At 37.9% G+C, this 19,244-nt stretch overlaps 1 protein-coding gene across 2 annotated transcripts in view; it reads left to right on the forward strand.

Moving 5' to 3' along the window:
- The window catches only part of CHD6 (chromodomain helicase DNA binding protein 6), a 115,093-nt gene that overhangs the window by 58,907 nt on the left and 36,942 nt on the right, over positions 1 to 19,244 (forward strand). For both annotated transcript variants that reach the window (XM_032218151.1, XM_032218152.1), the window contains exons 6-12: positions 7,204 to 7,351; positions 9,402 to 9,551; positions 12,426 to 12,491; positions 13,209 to 13,267; positions 13,762 to 13,879; positions 17,042 to 17,128; positions 18,834 to 18,968. In XM_032218151.1, the coding sequence (XP_032074042.1) occupies positions 7,204 to 7,351; positions 9,402 to 9,551; positions 12,426 to 12,491; positions 13,209 to 13,267; positions 13,762 to 13,879; positions 17,042 to 17,128; positions 18,834 to 18,968 (763 nt within the window). The remainder of the gene's footprint in view (positions 1 to 7,203; positions 7,352 to 9,401; positions 9,552 to 12,425; positions 12,492 to 13,208; positions 13,268 to 13,761; positions 13,880 to 17,041; positions 17,129 to 18,833; positions 18,969 to 19,244) is intronic.

Below are 19,244 nucleotides of genomic sequence, written 5' to 3' on the forward strand. Positions count from 1 at the left end.
ATCATTTTAGCATCATCATGGATATCGTGGCTGTGCCTTAAATTGTAAGATTGTCCATGTATAGCATCTTCTACTAGAGAAGAAGTCCTAAGCTGTGTACATATGAAAGTGATTTAATTCTATTTTGGTTGACTTGGCAATAATACCTTGTGTTGAATGCTATATACAAGGGTTTGAACCAGTGGTGGGTTTCAAAATTTTTTAGAACCTCTTCTGTAGGTGTGGCCTGCTTTGTGGGAGTAACTTGCAGGCCATGTGACCAGGTGGGAGTGGCTTGCCAGCCATGTGACAGAGTGGGAGTGGTTTGGCAGTCATGTGACTGGGTGGGCATGGCCAACTTGTAAAATGTGGTTAAACTCACTTAACAGTGCTCTTGCTTAGCAACCAAAGGGACTCTCGCATTTGAAGCACACAAGTCTTAAAGCTGTCAAGTTACAAGACCCTCGTACCCCTAACCCTTTAGGAAAAAAAACCCCAGGGGTGTTCAAACTTGACAGCTTTAAGACTTGTGGACTTCAACTCCCAGAATTCCTCCTCTCGCTCTTCATCTTGATGATGTGCGGACGGGCAGGGGGAGGGAGCTGGAACTGGTTCTAAACGGCACGGTAGATTTGTGGAACCTCTTCTATAGAAGAGGTTAGAACTGGCAGGAACCCACCCCTGGTTTGAACAGAATAAATGAATACAATTGTATTTGTGATCAGTAACTTGATTCACTAAAGCTTGCTTTTTTGTGAGATCCTTTTGCATAATGACCTGAAAGTCTAAGTGGGACACAAAACTTAGCCTATTTGTCCAACATTATTCTCTTATCAAATTTGGTAAAAATTGAATAAGACCAATTGTCTTCCTACAGTTACTTGGTGACTGAGATCACCAAGAGATAAATCCAGTTTCCCAATGTAGCTGTGACACAATTTCTTTTAGAATGAGCATTTCACAAACTTCCAAAATGATATGGATCTTAGTGGTATTAAGCCATGATAGAGAAAAGTTTACGCCTTCATATTACATTTCTGGATATGTAAACTAGTTGTTTATTTATGAAAGAGTTGCTGATTTTGAGAGAAGCGCATCATATAACTCATAGTTGTCTAAAACCTTTGCTGTTTGGCCTCCCTTTTACTAGCTATAGATATTCACAGAGCTGATAATGTCTTGCATTTATGTTATTTGTATGATTAAAATTAAAATATAATGCTGGATTTGAGAAGGATTACTAATTTGTGCTGTGTAAAATTTTAAGCCTCATAAGCATGTATATAGGTATTTCTTGTAACAATATTAGGGTGTATACTTAAATGAAAAAAATGTTATCTACTTTTCTGCAATAGCCAGAAGCTGATAATAGTTACTTCTATAGCAGTGGCCTGCACCCTTTTGGGCACCAGGGACCGGTTCCATGGAGAAAGGTTTCTCCAGAGGGGATGTGGTTTCATGTGCTGCTTGCCTCCCGCAGATGGGGCTTCGCTTACTTGCATGGCCCAGTTGCTGGCATGCTGCGGCCCGGGGTTGGGGACCCTTGTTCTATAGAAATTCAGCATGTATTATATAAAAGAAAAATCATGCTATTGTGAGAGTAAAATTGAAAGAGGTTTGAAAGCACACAGTGTAGGTTTAAGTATGTAACTAAACCATAGGAACTATGTAATGTTCCTGAAATCAAAGAGTTGTCATGAGTCTCATCTTGAACGATGTTCAGCCCAACTCAGTTGGAGAAGCCAGCTAGATTAGTTGAGCCAGGGAATATTAGGCTGTCCTTAGCAGGCTCTACATATAACCCTGTGCTGAACCAATTGATACTGGCATCAATCTGGAGAAATTTAGCTGAGCACCAATTTAGGCCAAAGGACAGTATTTTCAAATCTTGGGTAAGGGGCAGAACTAAGAAAAAGTAAATGGTTCTGGAAGAGGCGAAATATTGGGACGTGTTTGTATCTTTATTACAGCATTTTCTTCACAGAGCTCTCCAGATTGCTTGCCTCTGACTTTCTGGCCTTTTTTTTTACTAAGAATCAGCACATTATAAATATCATCTGAAGTCTATGGAAACAAAGTGAATTTGGTTAATTTTGAAGAGGTTCTGTGGAAGAAATATGCTCAGCCATATATATTTTTAATGGTTAATCTTCTAACCATATGAAAAGATACTAAGAATGTTTTAAAAAATCTTATTGTACTACCTAATTAAATGCTTGTCAATGAGCCTAAGATTTCTGCAAACCGTGCTCCTGGTGTCTGTGGGCAATTTGGTGACAAACTGATCATTGTTGCTGTTTCAGTTTTGGGGAACCTGGATTCATGACCATTGATTCCTTCACAAAACATGTTCAAAAGTACATAGTTGAGGAATGTTGCTTCCAAAATGTCACAGTAAAGTATATGCAAATAGAGCCATTGCTGCAAACTCTATAAGCATCTGGTAATTGTGGCATAATCTCCTCTAAATCATTTCTAATCATAGTAAGCTTCAACATCTATCAATGGAATGGTTGCTAATTGTAACTACAGAACCAATGTCTGGGGACTTATTCCAAAATGAAAGCACCAGCAGCACTGCACTTCCACAGCTTCTAATGCAATTAGAAGCATGTCATCTGCTCACACCTGCCCTAGAAAGTTACATTATGAGAGTTATTCTTTACATATTTGTAGCAAATAGCAATATTCTATAAAATTGCAGCATAAAGATGTGATGTGAAAGTAATATCAAAACAGATAAATTGCCTTTTATGAAACAAGATGCATAACTATACCTCAGGTTAAAATGCAGGATACAAACGTTCAATTTTCTGCAGTACTTGTGAGTATTTTATTGTTGATGTCTTTATCAATCAGTACTAACTCATCTGTTTCTTGTTTGATATAAATGCTGGTATCAAATACCTGAAACCAAACAAAGGAGAATATGCCTACTATATAAGTGTGCTTTGCAGATCTTGATGCACTAGCACAATCATCATTGTTAAACAAAGGATATTAGACTCTTATTTTCTTCTATTTAATATGAAATGAACTATGTTTTGGGTAATGTCGAAGATGACACATTTTCAAAACCAGACACTCATCTGAGAAGCACTGTAGAAAACTGAACTGACATGATAATGTACTCAGGCTGTATGTACAGAAGATTCCTTAAAGATATTTCTTTAATACAAGTTTTATGAATGAAATACTGTCAGTGAACTGTCATACATAAGTTTATGTACTTGCATTTGATCTCTGATCAGGAGGAGATGAAAGTTTCGCCAGTTGAAGATAACATTAAGCTTGCAAGGGAAATTGATTAGACTAACATAAAGACTGAGTATCAAGAAGGGAATATTGTCACATACAAGACAGTTAGTGGAAAACTGATTGTTCAAGCCATAGAGGATGAAAGGATGAAATGTCTAATGGTTGAGGCACTTGGAATGAATGCACATTGAACACGGTGAATGTTCTCTGGAATGGTACATAGGCTTGGAAGGTGAGATAAAATGTTGAACTGAAAGTGCTTTTTCAAAAGGCAAATGGACTTTGTTGTTTTTTTTTGCTTGAAGAACTGAAGAAGATTCTTGGATGAAAAACGAAATGTCTTCAAGCAAAAAAGAAAAAAGAAAAAGTCTAGTTGCTTTTCGAAAAAGCACCTTTGGGACAACCATAGCTGAGAATCTCTATAAACATAAAATATTGAACTTTTTTTACAATTAGGAAGGATTCCTTGCATTTCTGTTTTCTGAAGATTTGAATTACACATTATGCTTCCAGTCTGTAAGTTTATTGCAAGTATGCAGAGCTTATTTGTAAAGGTGTAAGTATATACTCCAGAGAATCAGTATGGATTCAGGCTTTTCACAGCAGTTAATATGCAGCTGCTGTTGTATATGAAGCCGCTACAAGGCTTTCCTTTTTAACTTGGTAAATCTACATCCATGTAAATTTATAACTAAACAGTCAGTTTTCAAACCACTGATGAGTTTTTAGATTCTACAGTGCTGGGCCTGACTTTCTGAAAAAACAACAAGGGGCTCATTCAGTATGGCTACAAAATACCAGACTGTTGGTAGCAGTTTGCAAGTAATCTCTTCCCAGACCATCATCCATTGTATTCAGAATGTGTGAAAACTAATACATTTTCCAGTCCCTGTCCCCCCACGGAACATCAAATATGATAACAAATAGATTATAGAGCAACCGTGATTCTTTTGCAGAAATGCTGCACATCTATGATTAAAAAAAAAACAAATTGCAATTTACAGGTGATATGCACAATATCAATGATAAATATTAGGTATGGAGTATTTAGATTATTTCAATTAGATTTATTCTAGCTACCTTTTTTACAATATGCACAACTGCTAGACATTTTTTTCAGAACCAAAATAGAAAAGTACTCCATAGTTAAATGCCCTTGTTCGCTCCCCACTGGAATTTTTTTTTTTTTGCATCTTGAAGGAAATATTGTAACTAACTTTTACTTCCATTTATGAAGATGGATAATGGAATCTCACTGTTGACATCAGATAATTTGTAATCCAATTAGCATAGATTCTCTTTGAAAAACAGCCAAGTGAGTTAAATCACTTGTCTATTATATTCATAATTTCTCTGTTACCTTTCCCCAAACCCTCCTTGTTTCTTTAAACTATCCCATTTTCTATTGCACAGTTAACTTTACAGCATGTAAAGTTAAAATAATGGTTATTTTCTGAGTAATTTATTTCTACATGGAATTTAAGAAGATTCATGAATTTGGTCACTGCTAGCTTCTGTATCCTCATTTTATTTTTAAATAGTTGGAAAAACAAAAATATCTCCTCTAATATCAGTTTAGAAGAAAATTGTATGATACTATATATGTGAAATATAGATGAGTTTGGTTTATGCATTAGATATGATTTTTAAATGGCTTGTTTAATAAGCCATAGTGTTTTAGTTGCACATATTTCTAGGTCATAGATTTTTTTTTTTAGATTTTATTTAACATTTATAGGCCGCCCTTTTCCCTGAGGGGACTCAGGGCGGCTTACAATAGTAAGGGAAGGGGAGTGAAAGACAAATACAGAAAAAAAATGTGAGATAACAAAAAGTACTAAAACACAACATTCACTCAGCATTCAGGAGGGGCAAGAAAGTTTATCCCCAGGCCTGACGGGCTAGCCAGATCTTAAGGGCTGTGCGGAAGGCCTAGATAGACTTGTACTTGATACTAAGCCAAAGAACAAACAAATATATTATGGCATAATATAGTCCTTGGTATTCTCTGAGCTTGGTTGTTTACTTGAAGATGTTTCATTACCCAGCTAATGATGATTTCATTATCATTATCAGTGCTAGAAAGGAGTGAGGTTTGCTTTTTATTAGAATTATAGCAAGCTAAATAAAACATTGACTTGATTTCACTTTGGCTAAAAGATGAATTCAGCTATATTATTGCCATAGTAGCTGCCAACCTAGAACTTCCCACTAGTGTGTACATAGCTATACTTGTCTGGCATATGTGCCATCTACGTGGAATGGCTTTGTGGAGGCAGCACCCGCAAATCCTAGCTACTGTGCCCATTCTTTTAGTGGCGGCTGCAAAAAGAGCAGCAGACCCAGTGACGCTAGGGCTGGTAAGAGTGTGCCAGAAATAGAGATAGAACTTCTGGCCCTCTCCGGATCAGCTGTGGGGCCTCCTGCACTTCAAAAATAATAAGACCTCTCTGAAAATAAGGCCAAGCGCTTATGAAAAGTTTTCTGGGAAACATGCTACTTGTTCTGACGGAAGGAGAAGTTAGTTCTTTATTTCTTTTCTTTTTCTTTATTATACAGTATTCTTATTTTTTCTTTCTATTTTTCTTTCCATTCTTTTTCCCCCCACCCAATTTTTTTTTTCTTTTTTTTGCTGTTTCTTTTGGTTGTGTTACCTTTTAGCTTTTTAATTGTAACATTTAATAAAAATATTGGGAAAATATGATTAAATACTTATTTGGAAGATAAAGCTGCAATGCTCTAGTATTTCACATCTTAAATATACTACTATAGTTGCTGTTATCTATTACTTATTATTATATACAAATAATAATATTATACACAAAGGGATGATTTGCATCAGAAATATATAAAAAGAGGTTCCAGGGCTGTATGCTTCTTCTGGAAACCTTGGATACTACTCCAAAATCCTTCAAAACGATTAGTTAACTATTACTTAATTTTAATACAAGGTAAATGTAATTGAAACAAAACCAAAATTAATTTTGCCTGGCCCTACATATTACTTTTTGGAATGTAGCCCATGGTACACTATTCAAAGGCTTAGTATGGCCATCAGCCAAGAAAAAGTTATGCATCTCTACTTTATATCATTTAAGAGGACATCTGCCTTCCCTGATGAGCTGTAGAATTGGACACATTACAGGTGAGAATCAGAAGAAGAAAAAGATTCCCAATTATATTTCACATGATTATGTTAATAATGTGGTACTTATAACCATTATTTTTAGTTTGCCTGGTTACTTATAAGTGGAAAATTTTTCAATTAAATGGAAGAAGGGGACAGTGTAAATAAAGAAACTTACATACAAATGCAATACTTTAACAGGGCCTGTATTTTGCTGATTGTCTTAGATTAAAAACCAATTTCTGTAGTCATAATAGTTTTAGTTGTGAACTTGTACATGTCATATCTTTATATATGTTTTGTTTGCAAAGGCTCAGAAATAATAGTTATGTGAAATAGTTTCCACAAAAGAAAGTTAGTTGGAAATCAAAGTGAGCAGCCCAAAGTGCTTTTTTTCAGACTAAAATTGTATATATTTGAATATGTATTGCTCAATGTTGGAGAGAGTAATCCCCTTGCCTTTAAAATGGTGTTTGGGTAAGCAGAAAAGAGTGCAGTAGAAAAAACCCTCACAAAGACATTGCTTCTCCGTGGTATTTTGAATTTGGCTATTGACTGCAAAAGGTATGACACTTTCTGAAAAACCAAAAAAAAAAATTTTTTTTTCATGGGTAGTTTTGGGGTAAAACATGAATGATGGATACTGAGTTTAAGTTTACTTTATTGTCATTGTACTTTGTACAACGAAATTAAATGCTGTCTTTAAATGCTGTCTTTAAATGCTGTCTTCAGTGTACATCATACATAAGAAAACTATAAAAAAGTAAAACAAAAACACATCCTTCACAGTTCATTGATACTTACTGTGATGCTATAATGCTATTCATTTGTACCTGCAGTATGGAGCAAGGACCAACTCCTGTTGAAAAGAAGAAGAAAGGAAAAAGGAAAAATGACACGTCACTTGATAGTTTAGAATTGGATCAAGGCCTCCTTTCATTGTCTGGACAAAACCTTGAAGAATCTGTTGAATCAGTTGACAGTCAGGTATACTTGAATCTTTATGGATATGAAACAATTTAGTATTGCTACAGTTTTCTCATGAGTACAACCAGTTTATGCTTCGCTAGTTCCTATTATTCTTTGGTTCTGATTGTTAGGGTCCCACCAAAATGTACCTGTATATTAGCTTTTGCACAGAACTGGAAATGTGGAAAGTTGTCAAATTGTAGTCATTCAAATAAAGATTTTTTTAAAACAAAAAATGTAAGATTGTTTCTAGACACAATTTAGAGCTTCTACCACACCCATACACCAGTTTACACATTAACAATAGCAACAACACTTAGACTCATATACTGCTTCACAGTGTTCTAGAGCCCTCTCTAAGCATTTTACAGAATCAGCATATTGCCCCCAACAATCTGGGTTCTCATTTTACCAACCTCAGAAGAATGGAAGGCTGAGTCAACCTTGAGCTGGTCAGGATTGAACTGCTGGCAGTTGGCAGAGTTAGCCTGCATTTTTGCATTCTAACCACTGCGGCTCCATGGCTCTAATTGCCTTTAGTTGCCTAAACTTTTTACCACAGGTTGGTGAGGATCTCATCAACATAATTCAACCTTATCTTTCTTGACGTGTTCTCTTTCTTATCTCACTGTTAAATCTTCCACCCTATATTTGTTTTGCACTTCTGTCTTCATTCCTTCTCTATTTTCTGTATTTTCCCTCCTAATCACAATTTTGACTTGTACTGCAGGATGACCAGCATAACAATTTAATAAATAATAACAACTATCTTTGTCCTTGATACAATAATTTGCATATGCTTATTGCATTATTGAGCTTTGCAGCACATCATTCAGTTTAATGTGTGCACACTTTTATGTTCCCAATCAATAGACCTCTGTTGGCCACAAGCATTCCATAAATTCACAAAACAATCATAGGAACATCACACATCTTTTTTACAGGAGTTATGTTCACCATATGGACTGTATTATCTCGACTTGCAATTATGTGAACGGGCCTTCACAGATAAAGTATAAGAAAGACATCCCTTCACATTTGTTTAGTTCACCTATCACTTTAAAGTACATTGAAGTTGCTTTGGCTTAGCATCATATATGAACCTAGCCCAAAGTGGTTAATGATTTTAACATTTTATTTGACCTAGGCCATTGACTAAGATGCAGAGCATTTCGGTTCACATATTCAGTTGTAATTTCTCAAGGGTTGAATCATGAAGTAATCAACAGACAAGGGTGAACTATCAGATTCACTGGTATTGATCAGAAAGAGCTGAAGTTAGGCAGGAGAGGCACTCCATAGGGAATTTTCTGAAAGTGTTATATTAAAAGATCACTTGATGTAAAGAGAACTGTCTGCAAGTGATTTCTGAATTGAGCAGTGTGTTTACTTAAAGAATATATGCAGTATGCAAGAACAGCGAGTGGTTTAAATATGACTCCAGGAAAGATAGAAAGTGGGCAAAAACAATTTTCTTCTTTTTCAGAATTTAGATAAATTGGCAGGCAATTTTTAGGATTGGCAGTTTTCTCTCTTTCTTTCCTTGCTATCCAAAACTGCCTAGAGGGTTGGCAAAGTATTCTAGGACCAGGTGGTGATGGAATAGAAATGTAATTTATTATGAAAAAGTAGGAAAACACACACACACACACACACACACACACAGAGAGAGAGAGATTTGTATTCATTTCCTGCTTTATGTCTTAACTTGTCTACGTCTTGTCTTATGTTGGTGTATTTTTAGAGCTTTTCAGTATGCATAAAACTAGTACATGGAAGGATGCACTCTCCATCGTTTGAAATATTGGCTTCATTGATTTGGCATCATTTATTTTTGGGATGGGATGTTCAAACTTTTGAAGTGAGAAGCTAAATCATATGTCTATGTCTTACAACATTTTGTTTAGTTCAAGCTTCTGGTGCCCTAATTTTCTCACTTGCTGGCAACCTATTGGCCAAATTTAAGCAATGTGTGTTTCTTTGTATAACCTGGACGAGGGCTGGATTTCAGCTAAGCAATATTGCATATATCTCTTCTACCATGTTTGAATCTCTGTTTGCTGTACAGAAGCGCCGTTCCGGACGCCAGGTGAAGCGTAGGAAGTATAATGAAGACTTGGATTTCAAGGTGGTTGATGATGATGGTGAAACAATAGCTGTACTGGGTGCTGGCCGAGCTTCTGCACTTTCTGCATCTACCTTGGCTTGGCAAGCAGAGGTATGGCTGGGAGAATTGGGAAACAAAACTTAGTTCCACTTAAAAAATCCATTTGCCTGTGAATTCATAGCACAGTAAGACATGTGAGATCATGTTTGCAGCAATTATAAAAGAATTACTTATCTTGAGTAAAATCAATGTTTTTTTTTTCTAAACTGAATTGTAGAGTGCATTCATTTGTAATAAATTCCCAATCGAGGATAACATGTGGGGTGATATACCAGAAAAATGCAGCATTAACCTTTTTCTGCAATTTTAAGTTATCCCAAATAAGTGAATCATTTAACTGATTATGTTCTGTCACTTGAAATGTAATAATATATACATACCCAGAATCTATTCTTACTTAATTTACTACCAAATAAGTATTTCCCAAATGACATTCTAATCTGATTTTGATTTCTCCGTATTTGTTCCACTTTAGAAAATTTCTTAGAGTAGTTCTTTATATTTAATTATAAGCAAATATTGATAATCATGATAAGCTTCTATTATAATTAAAACATTAAAATGACTTAAGAATCAGTTTGGTGTAGTGGTTAAGGCATCCTCCTGGGAACTGGGAGATTCTTTAAGTAGTAGTTCCACCTTAGGCACAAAGTTAACTGGGTAACTTTGGACCAGTCTTTCGCTTAGGAAGCAGGGAATGGCAAACCATTCCAAAATTTTGCCAAGAAAACTGCAGGAACTTGTCCAAGCACTTGCCAGGACTCAACACTGACACAATGGCACCCCTCCTCCAAATACCTTCTTTATTAATTATATTTTATCCCACCTTTATTATTGTATAGGTAACTAAAGGAGGTAAATCGGGCCCTTGTGACCTCTAGGCTGGAATACTGCAACGTGCTCTACATGGGGCTGCCCTTGAAGAGCATCCGGCGACTTCAGCTAGTCCAGAATGCGGCCGCGCGAGTGATTGTGGGCGCACCGCGGTTCGCCCACATAACACCTATCCTTCACGAGCTGCGCTGGCTACCTGTTGATCTCCGGGTGCGCTTCAAGGTGCTACTTACCACCCATAAAGCCCTCCATGGTAGTGGATCTGAGTACTTGAGAGACCGCCTCCTGCCAATTACCTCCCTACGACCTATTAGATCACACAGATTAGGCCTCCAAGTTCCATCCGCCAGTCAGTGTCGACTGGCAACTACGCGGAGGAGAGCCTTTTCAGTAGTAGCTCCGACCCTTTGGAACGATCTCCCCGTGGAGATTCGCACCCTCACCACCGTCCAGACCTTCCGCACAGCCCTTAAGATCTGGCTATCCCGTCAGGCCTGGGGATAAAGATTCTAATCCGTCCCCACCCGAATGATGAATGAATGTTGTGTTTTATTTTTACTTATGTATTGTCTCATGTCTTGTCTTGTATTCCCCTCCCCATAAATTGTAAGCCGCCCTGAGTCCCCTCAGGGAAAAGGGCGGCCTATAAATAATAAACAAAATACAAACAAATAAATATATATACTGTAAAACACTGTCCTCCTCATTTTCCCCCACACAAGAATAATCCTGTCAGGTCTGGGAGAGATGCAGAGAAAGTGTGCAAGGAGCAGAAATACATATGTAAACTAAATTCAGTTCATAAGCTGATAGTTTGTTTTCAGTGATTATCTTTAGTAATCTTCAGGCACTCTCACCCATTTTATCTGCCACTTTGTTTTTATATGGGAATAAATATATGATCATTAGAATAGACAAGACCAGAATAGAATTGTACATCATATACTGTATAAGTAGTCATCATGATGTACCTTTGATGACCGTTAGTTCAGTTCTGTTTAAAGTTACAATGATACCGAACAAGGATCCTCAGAGTTGTGGCCGTCACAATATCCTGGTGGTAATGTGATTGTGATTTGGGTACTTGACAACCAGCTCACAATTATGATGGCCACAACAACTTGCAGTTACATGACTGGACCTAACAATCGTCCATCAAAGTCAGTGGGGAAACTATCAAGAGGTTACAAATTGCAATGATGTGATTTTACATGACAAGAAGTACACTGTCTATTAATTCCAAGAAATGTCTTGAAATACTGAAGGTCCAACTTTGAATGTACATTGCTTTAAAACAGGAATCCCAAACCTTTTGGGTCTCAGGGACCACTAAATTCATAATTTTAAATCCTGCGGACCACTAATATGCTCAGCCTAATGACTGGCTGGGTGGGTGTGGCTAGGTGGTCATGTGACAGGGTGGGCGTGGTCAACTTGATGTCACTCACATCGAGGGGCGCCTTGCCGGCCTCTACTCTCCCCTCCCAGCCACTCCTGGCCCGCCCGGGTTCCTTAGGGAGCAGTTGTTGGAGCTAAACAGCCACCTGGATCAGTTCAAATTGGATCTGACCGAGAAGGAGGCTCAGCAGAAGCATCTCATGGAGGTCTACGAGCATAGGCTTTCCAAGCAGAGGGAAGACCTGTGGGAGTGCAAGGCCAAGTACCGGCATGTGGAGGCTCAGCGGGCTGAGATGGTGAGCCAGTTCCAGGCCATGATACAGTGCCGCTGGAGCAAAGCCATCTGGCTCTTTGCCATCAGCGGCACTTCCCTCCAGCTTTCATCCAAAGCACCGCATCAGGAGGCTGAAGTAGACCCCAAGTTGGAATTTCTGCCCCTCCCCTCTGACCCGCACAAAAAGACCCCAAAGAGGGAGACTCTCTGCAGCAGCAAGTTCATTGCATGTATCCGGCCCAGGGCCTGTAGTTTGAGGACCCCTAATTTAATGCAATATAAAAAATGCAAAATAATTTTTCTGTGGACCACCAAAATTTTCTCACGGACCACGAGTTGGTGACTGCTGCTTTAAAACACTAAATGCAACGATCACATCTGGGCAGCTAAACTTCCTTCTTCCTGCCTCTGCTCCATAGGAACCTCCTGAGGACGATGCCAACATCATTGAGAAAATTCTTGCCTCCAGGATGGTGCAGAAAGAGGTGAGAGCCTCCCTTGTCATCGGAGCCCTTTCAGTTCCTTTATGAGTTGTTATTCTATGGAAAGGAAAGAATAGGATCGATTGTGTTAAATTATAACCCTTGGTATTATAAGAAGATGCTGTAAATTATTTACTTTATCATAATTTATTTCCCACAGTAATATGATAATGAATAGTAGGACTATTCTGTTTGGAGCTTAGCTTCTTTATGCAGTGAATGAATAGTCTGGAATTTGGAAGTCCTGTTGGAAGCCGGGGCAAGTGTTCAGTTTGAAGCTCAAGGCAGAGGGATATTGTTCTCTCTTTGCCTAGAGTGGGTACTTAAATTCAGAATGCAACTGATGGCAAAATTGTGCCTCAAAAGTTGCTTCCTCCCCTCACCAATTCCAGTATGTAAGTGGATGTTCAGATCTGAAACATATTCTCTGCTGGTTTATTCCATAACACCACTTCCAAAAATCTGGATGGTTTATTTGTTTTTATTATTTTAAAATGTTTTCAGTATTTTTAATTGTAATGTATTTTTTTATTTGTAAGCTGCCCAGAATCATTGATTGAGATGGGCAGCTATAGATATTGATTGATTGAATGGATGGATGGATAAATAAATAAATAGAGAAACAGATAAATAAATAATATATAATGGATGCTAAGCATTAATGAGTATAATATATCTATATAATTAAAGAAACAATCAAACAAATAATTGTTGTTCCAGATTTATCCTGGAGGAGCAACTTATGAACAGGAAGAGTTCTATGTAAAGTACCGCAATTTGTACGTATAGCATGTGTTTGTCTTATCAATGTGCTACGTACTGTTCTGTTTTGGATGTCCAAAATGTATAAAGTAGCATCTATTTCGTCATAGTAGAAGTTGACTGATTTGTCAAATTTGATTTTGCTCAATTTCATATTTTTCCAACTTTAAATTCCTTATAGCTGATTTCTGCAACATTATCCCTAATGTTTGAATTTTTGTATTTTTCCCCCTCAATTTATATGTTTGGGGAAACACTAGTAAGCTAATACATTACAGTTTTATGCATACTTCTGCCAGAATATGCTTATTTGATTGTATTTTTCTTAACATTTAAACATGATATTAGCTGTAAATTACACTTCAGCTTTTGGGAAGATATAGATATTGTGATGCAATTACATACTTGAAGGAAGTGAGATTTGGACAAGTTTGTCTTAAAATGCCAATCATGTACATGTCTTCCTGGTTCCTTCTTAATAATCTGAATGATACTTTTTATTAATTCATAGTTCTTATTTGCACTGTAAATGGGCCACCATGGAGGAGCTAGAAAAAGATCCCCGGATCTCCCAGAAGATTAAACGCTTTCGCAATAAACAGGCCCAAATGAAGCACATTTTCACTGAGGTCAGTAATGAATTTTCCTAGTTGATTTTATGTATTTTCTCAGAATATTTTAAAAGTTCTGCTAACTGGGGCTATTTTTTGTGGTATTGTGGATATATGCAATTAGCAATGTGTACGCATATAAGCAGCACCATTGCTGTAAACTAAAGCAAAATTATGGTTAAAGAGCTTGTCTTTGACTCTCCTTTACTAGCCTGCCTGCCCTTGTACACAGGGACTCACATCCTCATTTCCCAAATTGCCTGAGCTCAATCCGAACTGCAGCAACCCCCAATTTATAAGCAATCTTTGCCAGATCTCCCTGAGCCTCTCCCCCATGGCATCCCCATGCTTCTTACCTGGGATGCCCTCTACTTTCTGCTTAACGACCCACATGTCTTGGGGGTTATGATTACAACCAAGAATTCCTGGATTGCTATTGCTAAGCATGCAGTCATATAATGTTGCACTTTATAACCAAATTGCTTAGCTATGGCAGTCGTGTTCCCAATTGCCATTGTAACTCATTTAACTTTTTAAAAATTGATTTTAACTCTGAATTTTATAAACTGTTCTGAGACTATAGGAGTTGGTGGGGATAATAAATTTAAATTAATAGATGATGATGATGGCCTAGATCAGGAGTATCATCAGGAGTCATCAGCAATTTCATTGAGAAGTCACATCAGGGTTGTGTTTGACCTCGGGGTTAGGGTGTGTGGCCAGGGCATGGACAGCTCAATGTCACTCATCAACTTTCTATTTTTAACCACGACAGTCTCCTGCAGCCTCTGCCAGTGAAAACAGAACTCGGGGAGGTCACACGCAGCCCAAGCACATGGGTGGGCTGCATGCAGCCTCCCTCTGCTCCATTTTAGTCGGCAGAGGGATGCAGGAGGCTGTCGCTGCCAAAAACAGAGCCTGGGCAGGATGCGTGCGGCCTCCCTGAACTCCATTTTCGTTGGCAGAAGATTGCAGGAGGCCGTTGCAGCTGAAAACAGAGCCCGGGCGGGACGTGGGTGGCCCTCACAAGCTTCTTTTTCGCTAGCAGTGGCACCGTGGGCAGGTCCTTCACTGTTTCCAGGGCGGGCCTCTGGGAAAGATCTAAGCACCCTGCAAGCCAGATCCAGCTCCCGGGTCTTGAGTTTGACACCCCTGACCTAGATAAATAAAAGTACAAAATTATTGTACCTCTGCCAGGGGAAATCAGGAATAGAAAGGTTTATATAATGGCATGTTGCCAGCCAACAGATACCTGAGAATCTTGTTTTTAGAGTGCTCTCTTTCTAACTATCATGTTGTTACATGTGATGCTATTGTGGATGTACTGTGGAATTGGAATGGAAGAGGTTGACTTTCTCCTGAGCAGAGATAAATAATTGATGTCCTGTTCATTTAGTATGGTAATTTCAATCTTATCATAATAGATATTTATATTTCTGACAGCTCAAGATGAATACTCAGTGAGAATATTGGTTGATTTACGGTTGCTGTTTTTGTTTGGTAATTGCTTCCAACCAGCATCTTGAAAAAGAAATGTTGGCATAAAACTCACGCTTTCCATACAGGTAGTCCTTGGCTCATGTTCATTTATTCAGCAACCATTCAAAGTTATGGTGGCACTGAAAGAATGGACATAGGACTGGTTCCCAAAGTAGTACCCCCATCACGTGACCCCATTCCAGGAGCTTGGTTGTTCAGCTTGTGATTATGATGATACAGGCAGCTGTGGCCAAGTGGTTGCTATTTGTGACTTTTCTTCCCAGCTTCCCACAAGCAAAGTCAATGTGGAAGCTGACAGCAAATGTCTCAAGTTGTTCCCATAAGTTGTTCTAGCCTGCAGCAACTCCCTACCTGCTTGCAGCCTCCACCAGCCCTCCCAGGCCCTCCTTGGCTTCCCCCCAAATCACATGCAACCTGTACTGGACCTCCCCAACCTTCCCTGGCCTCCCCTATTTCTCTGTGACACCCTTGTATTTCTTATCTGGGATTCCAGGACTGCCAGGATTGCCATAGCTTTGCTATCCAGTTACATGTGCTTTACAACCATATCACTTAGTGACAGCAATCCTGATCCCAATTGCCATCATAATTCAAGGACTATCTATAGGAAATTGTAGTCTCTTTCTACAAAATTAAGCATTTTTCTAGTTTCAGGGTATGGGGAACTAGTTGGGAAAAGGTAAAAAGTGGAAATAAGTTTCAAACTCTCTGCTTGAAGAAGAGAGATAAAGTCTTCTCAGCTGGACTCTTCGAATGCTATCCACCCTTATATTCTTCAGGGATCCCAACACAGCTCCAAATTCCAAAGAATGTCCTTTCATGTTATGTAACCATTATCCACTGCTATCTTTTTTTATATTTAGTTTCATTTATTTTTAGTGGGAAGTAGTAGAGCATTTTTAGGGACACAGGGGCTCAGTGGTTTAAGACACTGAGCTTGTCAATCAGAATGGTCGGCAGTTCGGCGGTTCGAATTCCTAGTGCCTCATAACGGAGTGAGCTCCCGTTACTTGTCCCAGCTTCTGCCAACCTAGCAGTTTCGAAAGCATGTAAAAATGCAAGTAGAAAAATGGGAAAGTAACAGTGTTCCGTGTGCCTTTGGCATTAGTCATGCCGGCCACATGACCACGGAGATGTCTTCAGATAGCACTGGCTCTTTGGCACCGCCCCTAGAGTCAGGAACGACTAGCACATATGTGTGAGGGGAACCTTTACCTTTAGTGGAGCATTTGGAAGAGTTGAGTTTCTGCTCTGAACCTTTACACTTTTATTCTAGATGAGCAGAATTTGCAGTTTTACAAGTGAAAATAAGGAGGTTTGGGTGGAATTATTTTTCTAATATCTCTTGGTTTTCACACATCTATTTGGGGCTTATATTTCAAAGATTGCAACTGAGGTATGTAAGGAAAAAAGCTGCCAAAGCTTTTATTTCTACAAGAAAGTCTAGGGAAGAGCTGTTTTGCTTGCAACTCTATTAAAAATAAAATGAAATTATTTGACAGTAAAAATTGCTTCCTTCTTGCTAGTTCAGGAGGCCCAAACTTTTATTTCTGTCATCCCATATGACTTTCCTGTTTCGCCATCTGACATAAATTAATAACTTGAGAAACTAGTTTTTCTTTCCTGGCTAGGCCTAACATGACCTAATGCATATCTGCTGTTTGATTCTTATTTTGCCAGCCTGATGAAGATCTGTTCAATCCAGACTATGTGGAAGTTGATAGAATTCTAGAAGTGGCTCACACAAAGGACTCCGAAACTGGGGAGGTATGATTATTATTTGCAATTCACATACCCACATTCTTGATTTTCCATGGCTGACCTCAGTCTGGGAAGCAGAGGGAGCTGCTTCTTAGTAAAACACAGTGATACAATCCCCCCACCACACCAAATCTGTCTCTTAATTGCCAAGAGTTTTTCAGCTAAGTAATTGTGAACGTCCATGCAGTTTGTCCTGCTGACTCAGCAAGTTTAGTGCTGGAAATAAGAGATTACTGAAATGTAGTCATTGTGTGACTCTAGAATAAAGTTTCTGTAGGACAATTTTTCTGAGATCTCTGTAGTCATATGTGTATTTAAATTGCAACTATAAAAATCAGCCTCCTTTTTTTTCTTCATAACCCATTCTCAAATATAGTCTAGAAAGAGACTTCTCTTTTGAACTGCACAGCTCCCTTGGAAGAGATATGTTGCCTTGTAACTTTGGTTTAGAACTGATAAGATCAGCACAATTATGATATAGGTGTTCTGCTTCATGGAAAAGTGACAAGAGTTCAGGCAGAGCCCACTCCACGCTTGAGAGGTACATTCCTTAGCTGGCTTTAAAAAACTCAGATTCTTTTAATTTCTCATGCCTCAGAGCTGTGCTCCACAACATAGCACCTTGGATATAGTCCTTGGCATCTTCCTGGCTCCAAGCTCCATATGACTGAGAATGGAGCATAGTAGTACCAAATTTGTAAATAGGAGAGTTCCAATATTCCTGTACCTAAAAAAAAAGAATGGAATCTACGTAAAGTCTTTATAATTCCATATTTTAATGAAAATCAGATGGGAGAAGGAGGCTATAGAAAAGTCTTCTACTTTTTAATAAATGCTTTAAACCTTTCTGAATTAATTAAAATAAGTATATATTGGTTTAATTCTTACAATTTATCTCAGTGTAAATGATAAAGCATTATTCAGTTTTCACTCCACATTTGGAATTATGTGATTATGAACTTTTGTATAGCTATAAGAAAATATTCTTCTACTTGTAACACAAAAGTTAGAAATGAGATATGGAGATAATTTTTACATGGTGACAAAATTCCTGATTTTGGATGTTTTTCTCCTCCCATGTACCTGTGTAATTATACAGTGTACGTGGTCTTAAAAATTAGAGATAAGTGAGAGTATTGATACTAAATCATCCCTCTCTCCCAAGGCCTATGGAAATGCCGTGGAACATCCATATCTTTGAAAATCCATATTTCTACTCCCTGCCTTTCATGTTAAATCAATTATTTCTATTAAGAAAAAAGATAAAACATGGGTTTTTGATTAACAAATGATGACTAAATGTTTTATGAGTTTACCTTTTTAAAAAACATTTACATAAAAAAGTACACTTGGAAGTTAATGTCCCCTTTTTGTAAGGAAATGTTTATTTATTTATTAAATGTATATGTTGCCCATCTCACAGTCGAAAGTGATTCTGGAAAGATAGAGGGCTTTTTTTATATATATAAAGGTTTTTCCTTTTCTTTGGAAGCATGTGAAAGCTGGTTCTAAAGTTGTATCCATGATCATATCAATCATGGTTACACCCCTGCATACATCATATGTTTCATCTTACCAAATTGATAATGATCTTGATTCTCTCCCACCCACCCCTAAGATTATCTTTCTTCAAAGAGTTCCATTATTTATTCTTTGTTGCTTTTTGTTTTGAGCCCTCACTGCTTCTCCTTTTGTTGTTCCTGGATTGTAGGAGGTGACTCACTACCTGGTGAAGTGGTGCTCCTTACCCTATGAAGAAAGTACTTGGGAACTTGAGGAGGATGTTGATCCTGGGAAGATTAAAGAGTTTGAATTTCTCCAAATTCCTCCAGAACTTAAATCCTTGGTAAAAAATGAATTAAGCTTTGGTTTTGTTGGGGGGGAAAAAACTGATAGTTATGCGTGAAATAGAATATTGTGGTTCAGCATAATTTCCTCTTTCAGAGCCATTTATTTGGCAGTGTTTTTTTTAAATTTTGCCATTCTTTGTTATGTCTTTTCTTGGTACTTTAACTCAGCAGCTCTGAGCATTCCTCTCTTGTCTTCATTCAGATGCCTTTGCCATTTGTACTGTGCCAGTCAGAGTACAAAATAAAGGAAGAAATAGGATTTTCTAAGTTAA

Source organism: Thamnophis elegans, chromosome 5 (assembly GCF_009769535.1).
Source record: "Thamnophis elegans isolate rThaEle1 chromosome 5, rThaEle1.pri, whole genome shotgun sequence".
Classification (NCBI taxonomy): Eukaryota; Metazoa; Chordata; class Lepidosauria; order Squamata; family Colubridae; genus Thamnophis; species Thamnophis elegans.